This window comes from Lytechinus variegatus, chromosome 3 (assembly GCF_018143015.1).
Source record: "Lytechinus variegatus isolate NC3 chromosome 3, Lvar_3.0, whole genome shotgun sequence".
Lineage (NCBI taxonomy): Eukaryota > Metazoa > Echinodermata > Echinoidea > Temnopleuroida > Toxopneustidae > Lytechinus > Lytechinus variegatus.
Window position 1 is genome coordinate 40,020,721 of NC_054742.1, and position 24,146 is coordinate 40,044,866.

The following is a 24,146-nucleotide window of genomic DNA, read 5'->3' on the forward strand; positions in this document are numbered from 1 at the left end:
CACAAGATGGCGCTAAAGAACTATTAACAAGGCCAAATATATATTAACTTCCCCCTCCCCAAAAAATTGTTGATTAATTAACCTATTAAAGCTATGTTTTTTATGACCTATGCGGTTTTCCTCAATGTGGGCAAGAAAAAAAAACAAGGTAATCATTAAGGCTTAATCTATCCAGAAATCATCCCTTTTTTTAAAATGAAAACATTATATGGAGGTTTGGCAAAAATCCGTAAAAGAACTTCCGAAGTTAAAAAAAGAAGTTTAGCTTTTATTAGGTCCCGATTAGGTCATACATTGTATGCTAGCCATTCTCCCCATAACACCACATAATTTCATAGAATTGGTTCATGATGTTAATGTGTATATATATATATAAGATATCTCAATTGCTATGTCACAGACGTGATCACGGACGTCAGATTTACTTTTACTTACAATGGGTTTAGTACCACCCCACACACCTTGCCCAAGTCAGACCCTAAATACAGTGTTGGCGCAAAAAATATAATCCTTTATAAAGTATTTTAGTCTTTTTATACCCTCGCATATTTGACCGTTAAGACTTAGTTTTCCTAGTGATACATATACTTTTTTCATTATTTTAGTGTTTTCAACATCCTTATTACATTACGAATGTAATGTGCCCTATCTTGAAAAAAAAAATGTTTTTTGGGGTCACCCACTCAATGGAAAATAGCCCCCGCAGGGTCAGGACATCATGCATTTACGCTGATGGCAAGACGACTTTAAATTTGCCATATTTGCAGACATCACTATACATTTTTTATTAAGTATTAGTATAAGTTCAGACTTCACTACCTACAGTCTGCAGAGTAACTTTAATGTATGTGTAGGCTGAAATTGTGTTTAAAATTGGCTTCCAAGTTGGTAATCATTGTTCGACTATGTTCCAAAAGAAAATGTCCACCACACATTAGTTTTGATTAAAGTTGAACTAGTTTCATATTCCACTAGAGTTTATCTTTCTCACCCCTCCTCTCCCAACAACCCCCCAAAACAAAGGTAAAAAATAAAGAAAAGAGCAACATAACAATACTATTTATAAAAATTGATTTATTCAAAATCACACAATTCACAGGATTACAGAATATGCATGTAAGGAAAAAAAACAATATTTGGTTTTGCAATAAATTTCACATTCTTAAAATTGATAATAATAATAATGCACAATTGCAAATTAACATAATTTTCAAGTGCACCTGAAGAAATGACTTTCTTTTTTTATTTACTATAGAAATCTTTGATTTTGATGTCATTAGGCAATAGGCCATACATTTAGAATTCTGTCCAGGCGTCAAGCTGGTTTACTTGAATATGCAAAAAATTATATATTGGGAGTAATAGAAATGTGGAACTTAACTTACATTACTATGTAATTCCAACTGTAAGATTGGCTCTAACTTGTGTTATGTTTTAATCACATGGACCAAGTTCAATCTATTACAACATATTTTCCCATAAAATGTGTTTTTGACCTGAAAGATCCAAGTCATCTAAACACACTGATTACATAAGATCATGTATCTTGTGAAGCAAGATTGATTGTAATTACTGTTTGCAAAGCATGGAGCTGAATGCATAAAATCATGGTAGCTTTGTTATAATGGTAATTATCCTAGCAAACTTGATTCTAATTAATGTTTGCAAAGCATAGGGCTGAATGCATGAAATCATGGTAGTTTTGCTATAATGGTAATTATCCTAGTAACAGGGCTCAGTGGCCAATCACATACAAGGTGTACATAGTACTAGTAGTTACCAGGGAGGGAGTTGGTTGTTCTGAGTCACAATACTGATGAAACAAAGTTTCTCCCATAGAGGTTAGTTTGAGTCTGACAAAAGAAAAATATGGGCTCAGGTCAGTATAAACTCATCCCTGGATTAGCTACACTTACAGTAAGTTTTAACTGAATGATCTTAATCCCTTCCTTTTACAATTTACCAATCCATATAAATGAATAAGAAATAATCTGTATATTAAGTAAAGTACATAATAAAGCAATTTTTAATTAAAAATGGTATTATATGAGTAAATACCACAGCAATGGGCATTTAGGGTTTTTATTTTCTATCCACAACATGTTACCTTCAATCTCATACTAACTAATCTCTTATGGAGTGAGTAGAATGAGATGAGTTGCTAAATGAACTGTAAAATTTACTAAAACAGTATAATGTTATTTCTAATATTGCAATATATTTTATATTCCAAGTGAGTTTTTTTTATCAGCTTAATACCATGGTCACATTTGTTCTACGGCGGCCGTACGGCGAGTCGAAAACAGCCGTTTTATCAATTTTGATTCAAACCACCTATATGTAGTTGGACAAAAAATGTTAAAACGGCTGTTTTCGACTCGCCGTACGGCCGCCGTAGAACAAATGTGACCATGGCATTACTGCATTAGGTAATTAATGCTTCATGAGATGTACACATTATTAATATCAAGTAAATATAAGAACAGCATTTAACAAATGCTTAAAATGTATCTTTTTGTTGCTGAGTATATACTATACTTCTGCATTATGAAAATTTAGTCTATAAACAGCAGACATATAGACATAGCATTCTTTCAAATTGAATGTCTAATTCAAACTAAAGAGGTTGAAAATCATGTTCATGGTTATGGTTTCAACCTCTATATGAGGACTGAAATAAGTACCGTACTTCATACACACATATCATCATTGAGCAAAGGCAGTTAAAAACATAAGCAAAGAAAACAAAATCTAAGAGGAACTGGAAAATGAAGATTTTAGCTAGTTCTGATAAAATATAAGAACTTTTTTAATTTTGGAAGGAATAATTAATCTATCACCTTATAGTATTATGTGACCGATGCAAGAAAGCATAAAATTTTCTCTCCAAATAAAATTTATTAAATTGTTTTTGTCACTGATAACAAACATTCACTCTTTCCATGTTATTTGGGCTACTTAGTCTTGAAAAAAAAAGACTGCTTGAGGTAAAGTATCGTTGTATTCTACAAATTAACTACTAAACTTTTGCAATCACTCAAACTTTGCTATGTATTCTCATGCTTCTTTTAACAACCTTAATATCACAAAGGAATTTCACCTAAAAGAAAATAATGCCACTGCAATAATAAAGAATTTCGACACAAAGTCCCAAAACAGTTCTACATCAACCAACAATATTGATGACAGGTCTAGGCTTGCTGATCTTCATCGACAGAAGTGAGTACCATTAAAATATCATAATGAAAATAATGATTTGGAAATAAATGTTAAATTAAATTCTAATCTAATCTAATATGAAAAAATACATGTACCACTATTTTCTGCTCAACTACGGTTGCACAAACATTCTCTTTAGGAAGAAGGCCATTAGCCAAGGCATTAAAGTTCTAAAATCTTATAAACAACTATTGCAACCTAACTTACTCTTATTCACTACAGTAAATGAAACTATATACAACTATTGCACTCCTTAAAAAAATCATATTTTAGATTTTGCACATCTAAATTGTCTTGATGGCAATTTGGGTGGAATTTTTCAACATTGATATTTTTTTCTCATGAAATTGTCCAATCTTCTTTCAAAATTCAATTAAGTATCATATTTGTCCAATATCATTTTTATAATTTGCCCCATGCATATTGCTATTATTTTCAAGTACATAATACATGTACAATACTACTCGTAATAAAGTAAGATGCACTCTGACATTCAGGATATTGGTACCATACTCATTATCAAACAAATAATGCACATGTGAGAGTACACTGTGTAAAGAGGTGATGCAGCCATCAATTCATTTTTTTTTTCAATTTTGAATATTGTAGCTACCAGAAAAGCCTGGACAACCACTCACCTGACAAACTCTTAAAGCTGCGCATTATTTACCAAGCATTGTACATCCCTCTTCCTCTGGCACTGACAGGTCTACATAACCATAATATAGGCATATCATCATGAACTAGATTTGTATGCATAACAGATATCCTGCTCGATACATGCTATACTTTATGCTGTGCACATCTTTGCCATCTGGCGCATAGTGAAAAAAATAAAACCAACCACACATAGCTCATTCAAAGTGCATCTCATTGGCTACATTCTTAAGTATATTTTATAAGTATCACAATTGGGATTTACAGAGTAACATGCATGCATTGCTGATCAGTTATACCAGGGACATGAGAGTACATCTGGGCACATGGCCTCTTAAATGGTTCACCAGTGAAACAATTTGTCATGTGTGTAAAACCAATAAGAGAAATGAGGAGACTTCCACCTCCCTAAATCAATTGAGTTTCTAGATTTCTCATCATACAAAACAAAGAACTTCTCACTACATCTAAATACACTGTAACAGACTGCATGTCTTGGAGGCAGTACCGTTATCGGAACTTCAAACATTAGCCGAATCTTGAAGTTGAACTGAATTGAGATAAGATCCGGCAATGAAGAAAAGAACCTAGGCTGCCACTCCCTAGATCGGTAATGGTATTTTCTTTTGAGGAACATGAGATAATGTGGTAGTGATTTGGGGGGCTTTAAACGATTTATGAACCCTAGATCTGCCCAAGGGTTGGGCAATCAGATATAGGCTTCTTCATGAGCACTATATGTATAACAAATCACAATGAATTGTATTCAAATTGCAAGAAACCGAATGCTGATTTTTTTTTGTCTTATACTGTATAATGTCAGACATAGCCATCCTGCCTGTACATAAACATATATTTCAAAGCTTTCTCTTGAATGCTAGTAGTGTGAAGTATTGATTCCATAATGTGCATACTAAGAACAATATCTTTAAAATGTAACAATGCTATCTACACACATCTACTGGTAGCACTCTGAATAAATGAGAGTATTCATAAACATTTCAACATAAAATCTGTATCAATTCCAATAGCACTTGCACTTAAAAAAAGAAGCTTGCAGTGTCGACGACAGCCAAAGGTACAGAAGTTTTCATATCATAAATTATAATTACATGTAGTACTTTTATATAGTCAGCACCATATATTGTAATCTTCCAGAAAATCCACCGACCTGTCCAAATTCCATTTGTCTAGCCTTTATCATTATGTCTGTGCAAATATGCGTGTGTAATGTTGATAATGGGGAAAAAACCCAAATGGCAAGAGTTGTTTGAACCCGTTGCCGACGAGAGTAGGGTGGTCTTGAGCAAAGCCTACAATAGTTAATAGGTCCATAGAAAATCAGAAAAGTGGATCTAGATGAAGGTTTGATATCTGAATAAAAATAAGGTTATGAAATCTAAAAAAATTGTAATCACTATATCAATATTTCAATTAGACTATATAAATGTAGGTAATATCATTATTATTTATTATATATATAACATCATTTTGATGTAGTGGTATGGTGGGGGGGGGGGGGCAATTTCTCCTTTGCACAAATACAAGCATTTAATGAAATATCAGCTTTGTACAAATGTTGGTAAAAGACAAAAGATAATTTTCTTGTAATGTGTATTTATAACAATTTATATATAAGTCATATTCAGATTACTATCCCAAGAAGAAAATATGCTATGATGAAAAACACAAATTCCTAATAAATGGAAGTTAGAAGTTGGATTCCCCATTAAGATCTATTTCGATATATTCGTTTTTAATGTGTTTCAGTCACTAAACAAAATATTTCATTTCATGTTATTCTGTATCATAGACAATAAACATTCACTGCAAACAGCACTACTGTTACTTCAAGATACTGCTGGCCAATTCCATAAAATAATCAACCTTTTTGTACGTCCAACTCCCATTCTTCTCAATTCTTCACTTCATAAACTAAGTAACTGTCCTTTGAGAACATTACACTGATTACAGACTGTCAAAAGAACAAGAAATAATCAGAGACAGAAAATTTCATTAAGGTCCCACATATAGACGTACATATTTTGGAATTGCTCTACTGTAGCAATTATCAGTATTCTATCATTGATTGACCATACAGCACATTGAATGTAATACAATATACATGTACCTGTATATTTTCCAATGATATGCGTTGTAACACCATTCACGTTTCGGGGTTACTTGTATTTATCATCTTCACTCTCATTATAACCCAAATAAAGAGAATTCATATATAATATTTTTTGAGGTAGATATTTTTATGTGAACTCTGTTGATTAGTACAGTTTTATTTTGTTTGAAAATGAATATGTAATAAATATGAAAAATTTATACATATTGTTATATCGGTTATTTCATTTGGTTGGAGCCATGTTGGTGATATACCAGAACTAATAATCAGAGCAAATATCTGCCAATATTCACTTCTGGTAAAATTTGGTGTCCCACTAAGATGTACAAATCAAGTACCATAATGCATTGCAAGATCAGACCAGAGAGTATATTGTTGATAATATAAAAATGTGGTGTCCATGTAACATTGTTAAAAAAAATTGAACTACAACAAATCCATAATCAGTATCTTTCAAATCAAAAGAGGAATTAGTATGGTAGGAGACTCACCTCACATAGGCACATAAAAACTTATCCAAATCTGAATTGATATTCATTATGAAATCAAATGGTTGATATCTCTGTTCCATGGACATCTGCCCCCAAACTGTGATGAAATGACCCATAGATCAACATTTAAAAGTACTTCATCTTTCTCCCAATATTTAAACATACAAATGGCATATATTCTTCTCTTCAACAATAAATCTGCAGAAAATATAACAAATTGACATTCAAAAACAAAATACCTGTATTTCATCATGAATTGGATTTCAGTGTGACAGATCATAAATATTCAAATTGAAAAGACTAAAAAGGCATATAATTAGCATGTGACCTGTATCATAGCAACAGTTTGCTATGAGAGGAATTCAGGTACATCTCTCTTGTACCATTTAATAACACCAGCTTTGTCCAATTCCTTCATAATCTCGATCTCTCTGGCAAAATCATGGCTTCCTTTGACATTCTTGTAGACACTGAATGTTTTATCATAGTAGTGTTCTGTGTACTTCACATTGAATCCCATACCATACACACTAAGAGAATCACATCCACTGTGGAGAGCAGTCATGAACATCATGGCACCGGTACTTGGACGGAAAGACTTGGTCCGCATCCATCTGAAATCATCAATGAAGAACGAAATTCTTGCAATGTGTGCAAATGTATGACCTAGACTCCAAAAGCTAAAATCTATCCCTAATACAGGGTGCTTCTAAAAAAAGATATCTGAAGTTCAAAAGTAAGCTATTTTAAGAATACATGATTAATACTTGTGATTCTTAATACTACAGTACAAAATAACTCATCGGCTTTAATTTGACAACTTGCTTGCTCCGCCATTGTCATGGACCACATAGTTACTTGTGAACCTCCACCCTCCCCCCTAGCATTGCATGAAACAAATAATCAGTGATTTTCACTTAAAATTTTGTTTTGAGCCAATAAGATAGGATTTCAGTGGCTTATAACAAAAAGTTGTTTCATGAAATGCCCCCCCCCCCCCGATATCAGGATAGATTATCCATTCAAAGAGTACTCACATTTTGTGAATATATCTGACAAAATCTGGATGCAGGAGCCTGATGTCTGCAGCATTAGCTTTCAGCTTCTGTTTAGGATTGGTTCCTTTGGCAACTTCTGAGATGTAATGATAATCATTTATTCTACAAGGCAGGAAGATCCACTTGATACCCTGTCAGAACAGAGAAGATAATCAGATCACAACACAACATACAAACAAAAAATATTGACAATTTTTTTTTTCTGTCTGCACAGCAACTAAACAGTCTCAAAAGAATAATGAATGAATATGTCTATAGGAAGTGGCTTCATGTGAATGATTCCATTACAGAGTTGAAACCAAATCGAACCCAATCAAATCAAATATATAGAGAAAAGAATCAAGTACATTCTGCATTGTTTTAATTAGACAATCATATTACATGCAACTGTAATTTTCAATGAGCCCTCTTTTTATTATGGTCAAACAAATTCAACACTAAGGATTATAAAATAGGTATTTAATATATCAAATTGCAAACAGCTTTGATAGATTCCTAGAATCAGATCTTATCCACCAATAAATAATGAATACAAAAATTGTATTCTGACACTTTAGAATGAGAATACCATTAGCATAAATTAATTCTATCAAGGTCGAATGAAAATTGCTTTATCAAATCAATAACTACATGCATATGCATGTTATTATTTATTATTCATTTCATTATTTATGTTTTCATTTATTTATTTATTTATTTATGTATCTATGCATCCATCCATCCATCCATCCATTCATTCATTCATTTATTCATTCATTTATTTATTTATTCATTTATTTACTTATTTCACAAATTTTATAAAGATTAGCCCAATCTGCACAAACTCTGGTTTTCATTAGGGCCCTTTCAAATACAAAGTGTCATAAGCACCTTTATAATTAAATGTTTGTTGTTAGAACTTATTAATCATTATGGAAATAAAAACAAAATAAACACAAATAAGAATTAAATTTGGCAGGTGAATATAAAAGCTGATTACACTTTGAATCAATTCATTTTCATGTTGAGTTACACATGAAAAATAGACAACTATTGTCAAAGAATGTGTCAAGGCATCCATTGTCTCATACCTTGTCTTTAGGTATATCAGCCTGTTGTGTGTGAATGAGGGATCTGTCCATGAATACATAGTGAGTTGTCCGGGTACCAACATCATGTTCATAGCCTCTCCTGATGCAGTGATTCACTCTGAAAGGAAAGAGGCAATCACTCTTTAAAACCTAATTTCATTCTTCACAATCATACCTCACTAGCCATATGAATTCATTTCAGGGGTTTCGGGTAGAGGGGAGGGAGCAAGAGTGCATAAACTTTTCAAAAACATAAGTATGCATTGGGGAGAGCAAAACAGAGCTAACTTCAATGGCGTACATGTATGTATGTGCATTCCTTGCAAAGATTAAAAGTCAGGTGGATTGTTGTGACACAAACAAAATTAATGAGTAGCTTCTGAGCATTTCTATGAGGGGAAACTGCCTCACACGCCCTTCTTTCATGTCTGTTTGTCAGTGAAATCTAAAAAATTTGTAAGAAGTGAATGATGATAATCAATATGTAATGTTATCTGCTCTTTGTACTCATTCGGTGTAATTCTGATTTCAATTATTGAATGGAAGTGTCACTGATGTTGGATCTGAAATTTCAAACACTTGTCAAGTTGTGATATTTTTGGAGCAAAATTAGGACAAAAATGACCATAGGTAGGTATTATATGAAGCTACTAATGTGTAAAACCAACCAGATTTCAATTGGGCTGCAAATGTTTGTGATCCATGAGCACATTCTATACATGAAGCTTCCTGTAGAGATCACTTAAGTGATGCATAAACTCTGACCATTGATATGTGAAATTTGAATTATCTTATTAAAAAAGTCAACAGTGGGAGAAATGTCCAATGATTCCAACAGTATCTAGATAATGTGATACCATTTCAAATCATTTTTATACCAATATAGTAAAAGCTACCAGTACCAACTTCACATGACAAACTTATTGCAGAACATTAATAGCCTACATATCTAAATGATTTCTATTTTACCTGAAAATCATGTCATGGTTATCAATTTCCTTTCCCATGCCAGATCCGTTCAGCATTCCTCCATTTCCTACGATTGCACAGCTCACACATCGAGGTCTTTCATTACTCCCAAATCCTAATATAGATTCCTCATTAGAAAATTGTTTCAAAGTTTTTGAGAGCTCTGATGAGAAAACAAACAAACCATAAAATCAAACTATATCATTATTTCTTTTTATTTTATCTGTTTGACATCCAAAATACATCTAAAAACAAATTTTATGATTTAAATAATAAATGTGTCAGAGTTTACGAGTCAAAGGATGCAGAAAATTTCACATTAAATGAAATAAGAGAAAAACTATACTGCCAACAGAAGTGCCCTCTTTCACATTATTGGTCCTGATCTAAGAATTGGACATACAATTAATAATGATTTTTAAGAAAATTATGATTATACATGTAGTCCGACCTCGATATCTGGCTGCCTTTGGACGACTATAAAAGAGTAATGCAGTGGGACATCATTGACATAGAAATCGACAGGATTGAGGAGTCTATTGTTATAATGTATATATTCTGTCAGGTTGTCGATAATTCTAGATCATTGATCATGTCACTTTGTCTGAACATGATGAAATTAAATAGAATCATCTTTATGGTTAAGGACCACAAAGGGTGTACATGTCAGGATAAATGAAAATGCACTGTATTCATATCAATAATTCTATGTAAATTCATCTAATATTAAATGAAAATCTGGTTTAGTATTATGCTCAATCATAAGCTAAATTCATAAAGCACTTTTCAAAATTAGATAAGCACAAAGTACAAATACAAACAAGGAGAGGAATGATAGAATGACATTATCAATCATCAAGAACATGCAATATTATGTGTTGTCAAACCTGAGCACAGAAAAATCAACTCGATAAGATATGCTAAATTGGAGTTTCATGGGACAAACAATGGTGTGACAAAAGATATATTCAAATGCTATCCCTAGTGCAAAAAGGGAAATTGAAAAATAGTTTTTCCAAATTTCCGTTACAAATTGAACAAAAAAATATTCGAACTTAGATACAAATATATCATTATTCTGAAGATCCGAAAACAAATGGAATCTTCGAATCTAGGGTCTGATGGAGAAAGAATTTCATTCAAATGCAACTTGAAAACAAAACACACCGACACCATCAATGCATGCTTCTGATGGGTTGTCATGTAAAAATCAAATTTGGAACTGGATTTGACTGTATTTCTTCTGAAACATGACCTTAAGCACCATTTCCTAAACGGTTTGCTGACATGATTGGTTACCATTCACTGACAATTTAAATGGGATCCTTGGGTTTTGATTGGAAAGGAAAAATTGGTACAATGGTAACTCAGTGAATGATTATACTGCTAATGATGCAAATTTTCATAAATCTGTTAAAGTACTCTTACCATCAAACGTGAGCTCATTTTTATAATGGAATCCAAACGGCATATGATATGTTTTCATGCGTTCATATTCTTCCTGGTTAATATTGTCATCTGTCATGGTCATCTGTATGGTTGGGTGATAATACTGGGAAGCCCATTGGGACTCTTGGAGTTTGCCTTGCAGAGAATATGGACATGACTGTTTGATGGAAGAAAGTGTATGGATTATGAACAATTAAAGCAATATTAGCATACGATTCACAGGGAACTAAATATAATTTGAGAGCCAATTATATCATCCAAACCAGGTCAAAAGAATGTTATGATAAATTAATGTGATAAGCACTGTATATTCTCTAAATTCTATGAATATCCTCAAGAATTGACATGTTTGTTGGAGAAAATTTCATTCATTTGCACAGAAATTTAGCTGGCTTCACTAATTTCTTATAACCTATTTGCAGTTATTATTGAATAACAAATAATCATCATCTCCCTATAAAAGATGACAATTGTGGGCCTTTTCATTTATTAAGCGTGCAGTACTAAATAGGCACACCTTTAGATATTTTTAAAATGGTGCTATCAGCAATGTATTTGACCTCTAAATCGAGCCAAGCTTGGGGCATGATAGAATGTACATCATTCATGTATCCAATAAAAGGTCTGGGATTGTTGATTAGCAACTAAGGTTTAAAAAAATCCTTTAATATAACTTGGTATAACAAATTTAGAGAGAGGGAGGGAAAGAGAAATGAAGTGAAGATGGCAATTGACAAGTTGCAACATGTACATTTGGCAATGGTGCAATGTGTTACACCAGGGGTTCTCAAACTTTTTCTTTGAAGGGCCAGATGAGAAACCAAGTAAACCTAAAAGGGCCTGGGTGAAGTGGATACTAAGAAAAAATGTGCGCGAAGCGCAAAGACCCTTGTGGTCAGGATCCTAGATGCTCTCTTGTGCAATATGGCCCTTATTTTGGGAGCATTTAATCCAACAGATTTATAACAGTTTCATATGGAACGCAGGCAAAATTAGAAAAGATTTCAAAATACAGCCAGAGTCAATATTAATGATAACAAATTTGTAGTACTTTGTTAAAAGGAATCTAGATTGTACCTGTAAATACCTGGTATTGGGGAGACAGATAATGTCCTTGAAGTAACATTATTTTTTGAAGTCAAAGAAGAATGAATGATAGAGCATGTCTATAGTAGTCTCTAACAAGGATGTCAGTCTCCTAATCACTTTCAATATGGAAAAATTGACAGTCTGTCAGCAACAAGTTGCTTGAACCTTGGCACAAATGGTGCAATTGCCAGACGAAGGCAGGCACTGGTGCAAATGTTCACTGGTCAAGCAGGGGCCGCAGAAGCGGGGGGGGTTCAAAACCATGAACAAAAACGTAAAAATGACCATATGATTGTGATTTTGTTTTTGCATGGCCAGCCCCCCCCCCCCGCACGTTGAAAACCGTTTCGCGGCCCCTCTCAAGCTACTTCGGTATGAGTTAGTTCTTTAAAAATGTTCATTGTGGAAAATGCACTTTCGCACCTGGATGTAGATCCAAACATGGTGAGAACAGCACTGGTCATCTAATAAGAAAGTAGATCGACCAGACAGAAAAAGTCCACTAAACTTTGTTTAAAAGTCAATTAATTTGACTGCCATTACTTTTATTACGGTTAGGTCTACACAATGTAACCATATTGAGCCATGTTACATATTGTGACTTAAAGTGATTTTAAAAAATCCAGCAGAGTCTCGCGGCCGGATTGGGAAGCTCTGCGGGCCGGATCCGGCCCACGGGCCGTAGTTTGAGAACCCCTGTGTTACACTATTGCTTAATGAATAAATTTTAATTTAACTCTTAAAAATGTTGCAAATCAAAGGGCAAGTCCACCCCAATGAAAAAGTTCATTTGAATAAACAGTTAAAAACAAATAAGCATTATACTGAAAATTTATCAAAATTAGATGTCAGAGAATTGTGCAGTTTTGCTACATTTCACAAAACAGTCATGGACATCAGAAGCATTATCCAAAAAAAGGGAAAGAAATCAACTTTTCTCTTGCATTTCTTCATGTGAAATATGAAATATTTCAATTTGTCCTCTTTTTAGTGTGTGTATAACATGGGTTGACTCTGCTATGAACATGTGGAACTATCATTATTGTAGCTGTTAATAAATAAGGATATTTTTTTATTATCAAATCTAAATAATCAAAATAATCAATTTTTTATATAAAAGAAATTGTGTCTTAAGTCATCATGCCATTCATCTGAGTATCACTAATATTTTTCTTACTTTCTTTACATTTGATTTTTTTTTGTTTTCTTTTAATAGTCTCCTTTTATATTCAAAGCCAATTCTTTTTGGGGTCAATGATCTTGACTGTTAGCCTTTATATTCATAATGATTTTATGAAAGAAATTGCATATTTTGTATACTTAAAAAAAATATTTCTTGGGTCTACTGAAAAAAAAAAAAAAAAAAACATTCACCATGATAAACATTGAAACGCAAATGAACTATAACCATTCTAAGAAGAAAACATGAGTGAACTCACAGAAAATTTAAATTTTGGATTCATCCTGAAAGACAGCTCAGTGTTATTAGGAGCAATGGTTATGTAAGGGTGAAGATTTTGTAATCTTGACCTCTGCTCCTTAAAATCATTGAAGAGATGATCCAATTGATGCTCCTTTCCCAAGAATGAAACATCATGTTCTAAGTCAGCTAAATGAGATTCAGCTAAATCATCACCAGAAAATCTGCAAATGAATCAGTTCAACAACAAACTAGCACATTAATGATGTGGAGCTCATCCCGCATCTCGCAACACAATTTAACACAATTTCAATTTCAGCCCAGTTGACACTGTAGTGAATTATATTGGTGACATAAATTGAGGATATAGAATTGAAATTGATGAAGAAATGACATAGAAGCATTTTGGTGATCTATGAATAAATTTCATATGAATAAGTATTAATTATTATCTAGTCAAAATTTCTTAACTCTGTGTAGAACCTTGGTGAACCTAATGTAGCTCTCAGATGGAACAAAAATAACCCAAATCAATCAACAAATAAGTAAGCAATTTTTGTGAGTTTTGAAAATATATGAATAAATAGCAGATTCAATGAGTTTCAAAATTCTATGTTTAAATTTTGTATCACCACCTCGAGCTATCATATAAAGCAAACAAAACTGAAATTGATGAACAAATGAAGAAGAAAAAACATTTTTTGTGATTTATGAATAAATTTTGCATAAATTAGAATGAATAATTTTCCAGACAAAATTTCAAAATTTTGTGTACAAGTTTGGTGAACCTCATGCAGCTCTACCAGATGGAAGAAAAAAAATCAAAATCTGTCAACAAATAAAGAAGAGGAATTTTCTGTGATTTATGAATACATTTCGCATAAATTAGCATAAATAATTTTCTACTGAAAATTTTCAAAATTCTGTGTAGAAGTTTGGTGGGCCTCATGAAGTCTACCGGATGGAAGAAGAAATATCAAAATCTGTCAACATATAAAGAAGAAGAGGCATTTTCTGTGATTTCTGAATAAATTTCGCATAAATTAGCATAAAAATTGTTCTAGTCAAAATTTCAAAATTCTGTGTACAAGATTGGTGAACCTCATGAAGCTCTACCAGATGGAAGAAAAAAAATCAAAATCGGTCAACAAATAAAGAAGCATTTCATGTGAATTTATAAAAATATGCATAAATTAATTTTGCATAAATTAGCATAAAAATTGTTCTGGTCAAAATTTCTAAATTCTGTGTAGATGATTGGTGAACCTCATGAAGCCCTCCCAGATGCAAGAAAAAATCCAAAATCGGTCAACAAATAAAGAAGAAGCATTTTATGTGAATTTTTAAAAAATGCATAAATTAGCATAAAAATTGTTCTGGTCAGAATTTCAGAATTCTGTGTAGAAATTTGGTGAACCTCATGAAGCTCTACCAGATGGAAGCAAAAAAATCAAAATTGGTCAACAAATAAAGAAGAAGTAGCATTTTTTGTGAATTTTGAAAAATGCACATAAATTAGCATATTTAATGAATTTCAAAATTCTGTTTTGAATGCCCCACCTAGTGCTATCATATAAAGCAAACAGAATTGAAATCGGACTTGAAATGGCGAAGTAGTAGCATTTTGAAATTGTGGATGGAGGACAGACGACACGCCACGGCATAAGCTCATCTTGCCCTTCAGGCCGGATGAGCTAAAAACATGAATGTCATGTTATGTGTATTCACAAAGAGAATGATAAAATAACGAAATAACACACAAAATAACTTCACACCCCTAACATTTGCAATGATCATCACTGCTGTGCAGCAATTGTGCTTGATGATGGGGGTCATTCAACCTATATCCACATACATTGCCAACTACAAAAAAAAAATATTACTTTATTTACAAGGGCTCCTTTTCAGAACTTAAATGCACTGCCTAAATCTGTAATATTGGATAAGTTTTCACATTGCAATGAATGCAGATTTCCAGGGCTACTTATTTTAGTTTCTAGAGCTATTTTGGATCATTTCAAGGTTAGATCGACTTAGCTCCTGTGTATTTTCCCTCTTATTTTTTATCATTTTTTTTTCCTTGTGTCAGAGGCTCTTTATTCATTCAATTGCCAAATTAACATGTATTCAATAACATCTGGGTCTTAGAGACAACATCCGAGATGTAAAGAATTTTATATTAAACACATGCCATATAAAATAACTGTTGTATGGTTTACCTTGAAAATAATTAATCATAATACATCAAATAAATTGCATATTGAGCATACACAAGTACTGTATTTATATCTGTTGCTTTTTCACGTGTGAAATCAAAACGAACTATTAATAATTTTTCATTTAATATAAGTTTTTTTTTAAAACATTAAATTAATCAAATCCACAATACGTTTCCAGAAAGGCTTTACACTTGGGCATTCTAAAACAACATGAACAAAAGATTCTGTTGTTTTACAGAAAATACATAAGTTGTCTGTTACAATTTTCCACCTCCACAAGTTGTATCTAAACGGTAAAATCCTATGAACAGTTTTGAAGTTGAGTTGCTTTATTTTATTGTTTTTCAATGTCTTAAACTTAAATTTCAATGTGTCTTTCCAGTCAAAATCAATTGCAAGGTTCAATTTACCTTCTAAGAATGCTAAAACAGCCGGTTCTCTTTTCTTAAATTCACACAATAAACTATAGAAATTTTTCCCTCTTCTAGAGATACATGATATCACCATTGTATCATAATATTCAAATATTGCAACTTTAACCCTATTGAACCCAAAAGGGGTGAGTGAGGCAAACACAGCCCCTCGATATAATTTCACGATAAATCTGTAATGCAAAAAAAGGAGGGGGGGACCTGTTTTCAGCCCCCTCCCCCCTAAATTTGAGGTGGGGGGACAGTCCTCCCTAAATTTTTTGTTGAGAACCATTTTTTTTTTGCTTGTCGATTTTAGCTGAGATTGAAGGGAGGGGGGTTGTTTTTGCTCCCCCCCGGCTATGCAATTTCAAAATAGCTCGGGTGGGTGTTTCATAAAACTGTTCGTAAGTTAAGAGCAACTTTAAGAACGTCTGGTGATCCTTTCTTGTGGTAAATGATGTATTCATTGGCGATGGTTAAACGCATATAAGAAAGGATCACCAGTGGTTCTTAAAGTCGCACTTAACTTACGAACAGCTTTATGAAACGGCCCCCAGGCTATGTAGGGTTTATAGATAGACTTTGAAAATAGATGGTATAATCATAATAGCTTCCGCAATACAAATGGGAATTTTATTTTGTTAAAGACATCAAAAACTCATATCACAATGAAAAGTTTCAAACATTAAACGACCCCCCCCCCTTCCTTCCTAATGGAAGATGTATGTAAAGTGACTGGCCATGGTGGGGGGGATTCATTAAGATTGTGATAGTCTAAAACCAAACGTATAAAATCATGCAGGCCTATTGCTGTATTCCCACATACAGCCAGAAAAATAATTTTGTACCCACCTGTCTCTCTTGTACGGTTCATCAGATTTATTCTGGGCAATATACACAATAGCGCCTACTGAAGCCCCAACAAGAATGGGAAGCAGCTTAACAAATGCTTTCTTGGGGAAACGCATCATATCTGCCTACATTTTATTCCAGATTGAAAATCTAGGAAAGAACAAAAAATACATGAAATGTTTAAAATATAAGAAAAAAAATCTTGGCTATTAGCAAGTTAAAATTACATGCAAATGGGTTATGATTGTGTTCGAACCCATCTCAGTTCACTTGCAATAGTTTCCCAATAAGTTTGTCAATAGTGGTGTAATGATAGTACCAAATAGAAGAGTTGTAGGTGGAATATGGAGTGTAGCTACATGTACATCTACTACTACAGTGCATATAAATAAGTTTACACTTAGAAATAATCGTACAAATAATATAATCGTAATATCTTGGAGCTTTTCCACATGTATACATTGGTACATGTCTCTTTAATGGAATGACAATATAACTATTGAAAAAACTTTCCACTTCAGTGGGCACCACTTACTTTTGCAAAGTTTGTGAAAAATGATTTGCGCAGAAATTGTAAATACTGTACATGTAGTTACTTGGATAAAAGTAAATGTTAATAATAAAGCTCATATTAGCTGAGAAGAATTATTTGAAGATATCTTTTACCTGTTTAACATGTTTCCTTGCCCAAAACACTTCCATCGAACGGCAATGGCCCCCCTCCCCCCATCCCCACACACACCAAAGCCATAGTGATGATATGGGCCCCGTCGTAATTCTATAGAACCATTAGTGTCAAAAAAATTTCTACAGGAAATTTGCACAATGTCCTTTGTAAACAGAGAAGCACAGTGAATTTTCAAGAAAAAAATGTGTTGTGCATGGATATCTATCAAAGCTACAAAATTTTGAACAAACATGCATAATAGATGTTGACGTTGCTGTCTGTCCATAGTTGTAATTGATCGCATCAATCACAACTCTTTGTAAGACAGGGCTCAGATTTACACAGCACAGTGATTCATGTGAAATGGCTTAGGCTTGTTTTTCTTCAAATTAATCCTTGTCATGCTTGAAAAAAAAATTTGTGGAGAAACAATAATTAAAATTAAATATGAAATGCAAACACACATTAGATAAAAAAATGCTGGAAATGCGTCAAATAAGCTTTCATTTAATAATGAGCATTTCTGCGAGCTTTACAAAAATGGACAGTGCTAACTCAAGTGCAACATACTAACATTCTGCCAATTTTTTTCATTTTATTTGATAAATGAGACTAAAACCCAAGAATATGTGAAAAAATATCCCCATGTTGTAGCTTTTTCAATTCCCAGGACTTTTCAAAGTATAAACTTTTATTGATAATGCACTGTATAACAAATCAATGTCCAAAATATTGATACATACAATGTACAGTCTACGCCTTTTCTATACCACTTCCATATCCTCAAATCCTCACTTTCAAAGTTTCTCAAAGTTTAAATAAGGGTCTGTGTCTTCAGATTGACTGTGGTCAGGAAATTGAAAACTATACTTTGGGACTGACCTAAATTTCTGTGATGTTGCGATGAAATTCTTTTCAAGACATGGGGGTGTTTCACAATTCACAAAGATTTAAAGAGATGCTCCGGGCTGAAAATATTTATATCTAAAATTCACAGAGCAAAATGTTGAAAATTTCATCAAAATCTGGTAACAAATAGTAAAGTTATTGAATTTCAAAGAACTTCTAGCAATATGGGAGTGGGGTAAATAAGGCCACCTTTTTTATAATTCCAATTAGGGGAGAGTGGGGTGAATATTAAAGGCCACAGGGTAAATACAGTCAGACGGGAGGTCCCAAGAAAGTGGCTTCTTTCATCCAAGTGATATTCATGACTTGAGATGTTTTGCATATTCAAAGAGCTTGATGCGGACCAAAACACCTCTTTTTATTCGGTCATTGCTGATCTAATTGTGCATCAAATTTCATGATTCTGGTATCATTGCAAAGAAGAAGAATCATTCTTTTAGGTCATGTGTTTAAATTTATTCAAAGATTTTGTAATATCGGTTAAAATTTTGATCTAAAATATGCTACAAAATAATTATTTTCACCTGACAAAAGCTGCTATTTTCACACTTTATTTTTGTCTGAGCCCAAATGACTTTTAGATCATAATAAAGCTGAATATGTATGCTTGAAAATGGTATATACGCGATGCAAGCGTCCGTATCATGGGTGAAGAACAATAGAAAACAAGATGGCGGCGTAAACATCGGGCAAGTCTCTTCCTTCTTTTCATATTTTTCTCACTTTTTAAAATGAATTCTTGTCTAAAAATAAAATCCATAGCGTAGAAATGTCGGAAATGAAGTTGTATCCAATGTACAAGATTTAGGGCTAGATCTTTTAGAGAGATAGTAGAAATCTCGGGGGCGAAAGTTTCAGGTTTTTTTTCAGGTGGTACACACACATGTATAGAATAGAAGACCTGGCTTCGTATGAGAGTAACCTTACGTTAGTAAATGATTTCTACTCTTTAGAAGCCTCCTGGCTACCCCCCCTCCCTGAGTAAATTTCACCACTTTCTTTCTTTTTGAACTGAATATTCATGAAGATGTGCCTAGAACCGGAATAAAGCAAATCTTTAAAATGCCATAACGTTGTTATTCCTTGCCTGATTTGGTGGAAAGTAAAATTTTAAGTCATATCTATCTATATCTATCAGTATCATCAATCTCTAAAAAAATTTATTCAGAAAATTAACAAATAGACTTCAAATGTATGGCAGTGTATCCTACTGCCGGACACCTTTATTTCAGTGCTTTAAAAATGACAACTAGAGGAAATACAATCAAGAAAAATTATCACTTGCTATTCCAAATATTCTGAAAATTATGAATATGACAAAATTATTTCATATTTTCCAACCGTTTTCTTTGCACCGCACTTGCCGCATTCCCTTCGCGAAAAACAATTATTTTTGTGCGTGACAAATTACATCATAATTCCGGAGGCGCGCCGGATGGGTAAAAATATTCTTGATTATATTGATGTAAGAAAGAATTGCATGTGATTGTTTCATGATATATCATATCATGAGTAATTTCTAAGTTTTTGTTTGCTTTCTTATATCGATTCTTAACAGATCTTTGTAATAAATTTGTGTTTGCTAACCAATTTCATTTTTTTTATCGTGCGTGCACTTTCCAGTACTATTAATGCTCATTCATATCGTGACCCTTAGTCATCAAGTTCTATCGATGCGCTGTCGATCGTCAATGGCTCTTATCACGGTAAACCTCGCGCACGGCCGGGCTACTGAGTACCTTGCTTGAGAACTAGCCGTCGAAGATCTGAGCGATGGAGCGGACGAGATTGAAATTCGGCAAATAATTAGGCCCGTATTTCCTTCAGAAATTAGATCAATTGTTAATGCAAAACTATGTTATATGATTTTTAAGCGTTTTCTGTCATTTTAGAGAAAAATAAGGTAAAAGTTGATTTTTTCGCCTTGTTTTTGCAATCTTGTTCTTTGAATTGATCTGTGAAATTGATCTGCGGAAGTCTTACGGAACAAAATTGATTTCGTACGCAGTAATATGCGCGTCCGGAAATATGATAGTGTCCGGTAATACAATGCGTGCCTATAGGCTATAGTACTTAAAATTATTTTTTAAAAGTTATATGATGAATAGATCTAGTTGTAATGGAAACCGACAGTGTAAAAAAAACCCAAGCATTTGTCCCCCAAAACAAGAGAAAATAAGCCATTGCCAAACTTATTTCCCCACAGGGAATAGCAAGCATAACCTTGTTGAAGTTCATTGAAATTGAATGAGAAATGACAAATATGAGTGACCGATTGTTATTTAAAAAAAAATAACATGAACCTTATTTTGAAAAAATCAGATAGATCTAGGATCTAATGAGTAAAAGTTAGGACCTAACGTTAGTGCAGGGATGGAGGCACTAAGGAAGAATTCAAACAATGAATGAGAAAAAGAACTTAAAAAAAAGAGTAAAAACTTGATGTCGCTTACTAACACAAAATGACGCATTTGGGACTGAATCTCTGACTCTGCTGCTGTGGCTTATCAAGGATTCCCGCTAGCGCTAGTAACAACCGGTAATATCAGTCACGGCCGCGCCTACCAAATTTGTGTCTCTGGTCGAGGTCTCGATCATTCAGTTTACACGAACAGTTCTTCTTCCCCTCCTCGTTAGATATCCAGATTGATCGGGCTAGAGTTGTTTACCATTGCCATTTTAAGGTACCAGTCTTTAAAGTGCGACATAGCACAGAGCGGGCGCCGCGCCATCGGAGCTCGACACGGCAGCAGTCGCCACGCCACGCCGACCCCCGCGGGGCCGGCCGGGGCGGCAGATCCTGCGCCACTGCCACAGAGTTTGTGCTTGCAGACTAGCCAGGGGCCACATTTTTTGAGGGGGCCGGGCGCGCGTTTCCGTTTTACACCCTGGCGAAGGCATTTTCCGGAAAAGTAGCCAAAAAGCGACTAGTGAAGAGTCTACGTTTACGTTTGTTTACATTATCAGCTGGGCGCGCGATCCAAAGTCCGCACCGAAGTTATCCGCATAGCATGTTGCAAATGCAGCTGAGCTTATATGAATGTTTGCCTTGATCATTTGCCTTGCCGATTTGCTGATGTCTGTCTTCCTCTCTATCTGTCTATATATCTCTCTCTCAAATTCTATCTCTATCTATCTATGTAACTGCAGTATCTATCTATCTAATAATCTTCTCTGTCTCTCTCATTCTTTATCTTACATCTATCTATCTCAAATTCTCTATCTCTCTCTCTCTCTATCCATCCATCTGTCTGCCTTTCTCTATTTCTCTCTCTCTACCTACCTATGTAACTACGGTATCTATCTCTTAATTTGTCGCTCTTCTCTCTCATTCTTGATCTATCTGACATCTATCTATCTCTCAAATTCTCCAGCTCTCTCTCTCTCTATCCATCTGTCTGTCTTTCTTCTATCTATTTATCTATCTAGTATCTATGAAACTACAGTATCGGTTAATTTGTCTATCTTCTCTGTTTCTCTCATTCTTTATCTATCTAACATCTATTTATCTCTCAAATTCTCTATCTATCTCTCTATCCATCTATCTATCCATCTGTCTGTCTTTCTCTATTTCTCTCTATCTATTTATCTATTTTTTAAACTAGAGTATCTATGATCTATCTGTTAATTTGTTAATAATCTTCTCTGTCTCTTTCATTCTTTATCTATTTAATATCTATCTCTCTATCTATCTATCTGTCTTTCTCTCATTCTCTCTATCTATTTATCTATCTATTTTTTTTTAAGGCTAGAGTATCTATCTATCTGTTAATATTCTTTGTCTCTCTCCCTCTTTATCTCTAACATCTATCTATCTCTCAAATCCTCTATCTATCCATCTGTCTGTCTTTCTCTATTTCTCTCTATCTATATATCTATCTATGTATCTATCTATCTGTTAATTTGTCTATCTTCTCTGTCTCTCTCATTCTTTATCTTTCTATATATCTGTCTCTCAAATTCTCTCTCTCTCTCCTTCTATAGCATCTGTCTGTCTTTTCTCTCTTTCTCTTTGTCCGTCCATATTTCTATCTATAACATCTCTCTCTCTCTCAGTCTCTCTATCTATCTATCGATCTATCAATCATTCTCTCTCTCTTTCTCTCTCTCTCCCTCTATATATCGACCTCTCTGTCTCTCCCCCTCTCTCTATTCATCCATCTCTCCCTCTTTCTCTCTCTTTCTATCTATCTATCCACCTCTCTCTCTGTCTCTCTATTTCTATCTATCTGTCTATCGATCTATTTATCAGTCTTCTATATCTATCTTTCGGCAGCTTCTAAGTGTATCAATCCATCAAACTTCAATTTGTCTTTCCATCATAAGTATCTGTTTATTTTGATTTTGTCTGTCATTCTATTCATTTAGTTAATAATTTATTTTTAGAAAAAAAAAACTATCATAAACAACACGACTGCAAAAGCATGTTCGGATTTCACTCGATCCTGACTGCCGCTCTCTCTGTACATGAAGTGCCGAGGAACTCTGTACTCTGATCAGTAACTGTGCAAATTGCATGCGGTGGTGGACTCGCTGTGTCGCACGCTGCATGCAACCAGCGACGTGTGTAGACTCTTCACTAGTCGCTTTTTGGCTACTTTTCCGGAAAATGCCTTCGCCAGGGTGTAAAACGGAAGCTTAGCGCGGGCCGCGCGGGGGGGGGGGGTTAAAGTATATTTAAGTGATTCTTTCAGAGACATTTACAAACAGCAGTGAAATACAAAGAACTGACCGGGGCACATTTTTTCGAGGAAAATTTTGACATGCAAGAAAAAAAAAAGGCTTTCAACAAAAAATAAGGACATTTCGTCACGAAAAAAATATTTTTACCCCGATACGAGCAAAAAAAAGTCTTCAGTTTCAAAAGGGGGCCACATTTCTGTTTTAACGGCATTTATACATTGCAAATTTTAAGCCTAGCTCTCAAGGGGAGGGAGTCACGGGCCGTCCCCCCCCCCCCCGCCTGGCTCCGCCAGTTACGGTGAAGCTGACAAATAACTACATAAGACATCAAGGTATAGTGAAATAGGATTTGATAAAGATAATGTACACAAATTTATAAATCAATTTAATTGGTCCATTATTTTTTCTAATTCCCTGAAAGAAACTTTAGAAATATGATAAAGAAATAAAGAAAACCAAACCGCAACCCCACATACAAAAAAATCCTTCGCATCTTTCGGTCAGGTCTCCGCGTTCCCCGCCCCATGCACCTTCACCCCACCCTTGATCCGGCCCCCTCGATCCCTATTGATTAAAGGCGAGGAAACCATGACAACACAGACGCTAGTGCAGGCCCATGGCTAACCTTACTCTTTAAATCACAGGATATGCATGGTTTCTTTTTTTTTTTTGGGGGGGGTCCATTTTGACTGATAGTTTATCCCGGGATCTCATGTACGAGCTTAGACCTACATGGTGCCAACCATGCCTATATCAAACTTGGCCCAAAACAATGAAACACGAGAGCTAAATTTTAGGAAATGTTATCGTTATTCGTGCACGTATTCGGGGGGGGGGGCTTTAGGTG

The 24,146-nt window shown here is 34.2% G+C and overlaps 1 protein-coding gene across 3 annotated transcripts; it reads right to left on the bottom strand.

Annotated features, from left to right (window-relative positions):
* Window positions 1-6,735: 6,735 nt before the first annotated feature.
* On the bottom strand, window positions 6,736-21,441 carry LOC121411001 (alpha-N-acetylgalactosaminide alpha-2,6-sialyltransferase 1-like). Of its 3 annotated transcripts, none has more exons than XM_041603458.1 (8): window positions 21,182-21,441; window positions 17,041-17,190; window positions 13,576-13,780; window positions 11,027-11,204; window positions 9,599-9,761; window positions 8,630-8,747; window positions 7,539-7,690; window positions 6,736-7,115 (listed from the first exon to the last, which is right to left on the bottom strand). In XM_041603458.1, exons 2-8 carry the CDS (start codon window positions 17,157-17,159, stop codon window positions 6,851-6,853), a joined length of 1,200 nt encoding a protein of 399 aa, XP_041459392.1. In that variant the 5' UTR covers window positions 17,160-17,190; window positions 21,182-21,441; the 3' UTR covers window positions 6,736-6,850. The 3 variants fall into 3 exon arrangements, with proteins under 3 accessions (XP_041459392.1, XP_041459391.1, XP_041459390.1); XM_041603457.1 differs by having other exon boundaries at window positions 21,074-21,441; XM_041603456.1 differs by having other exon boundaries at window positions 21,070-21,441.
* Between the last annotated feature and the right edge of the window lie 2,705 nt (window positions 21,442-24,146).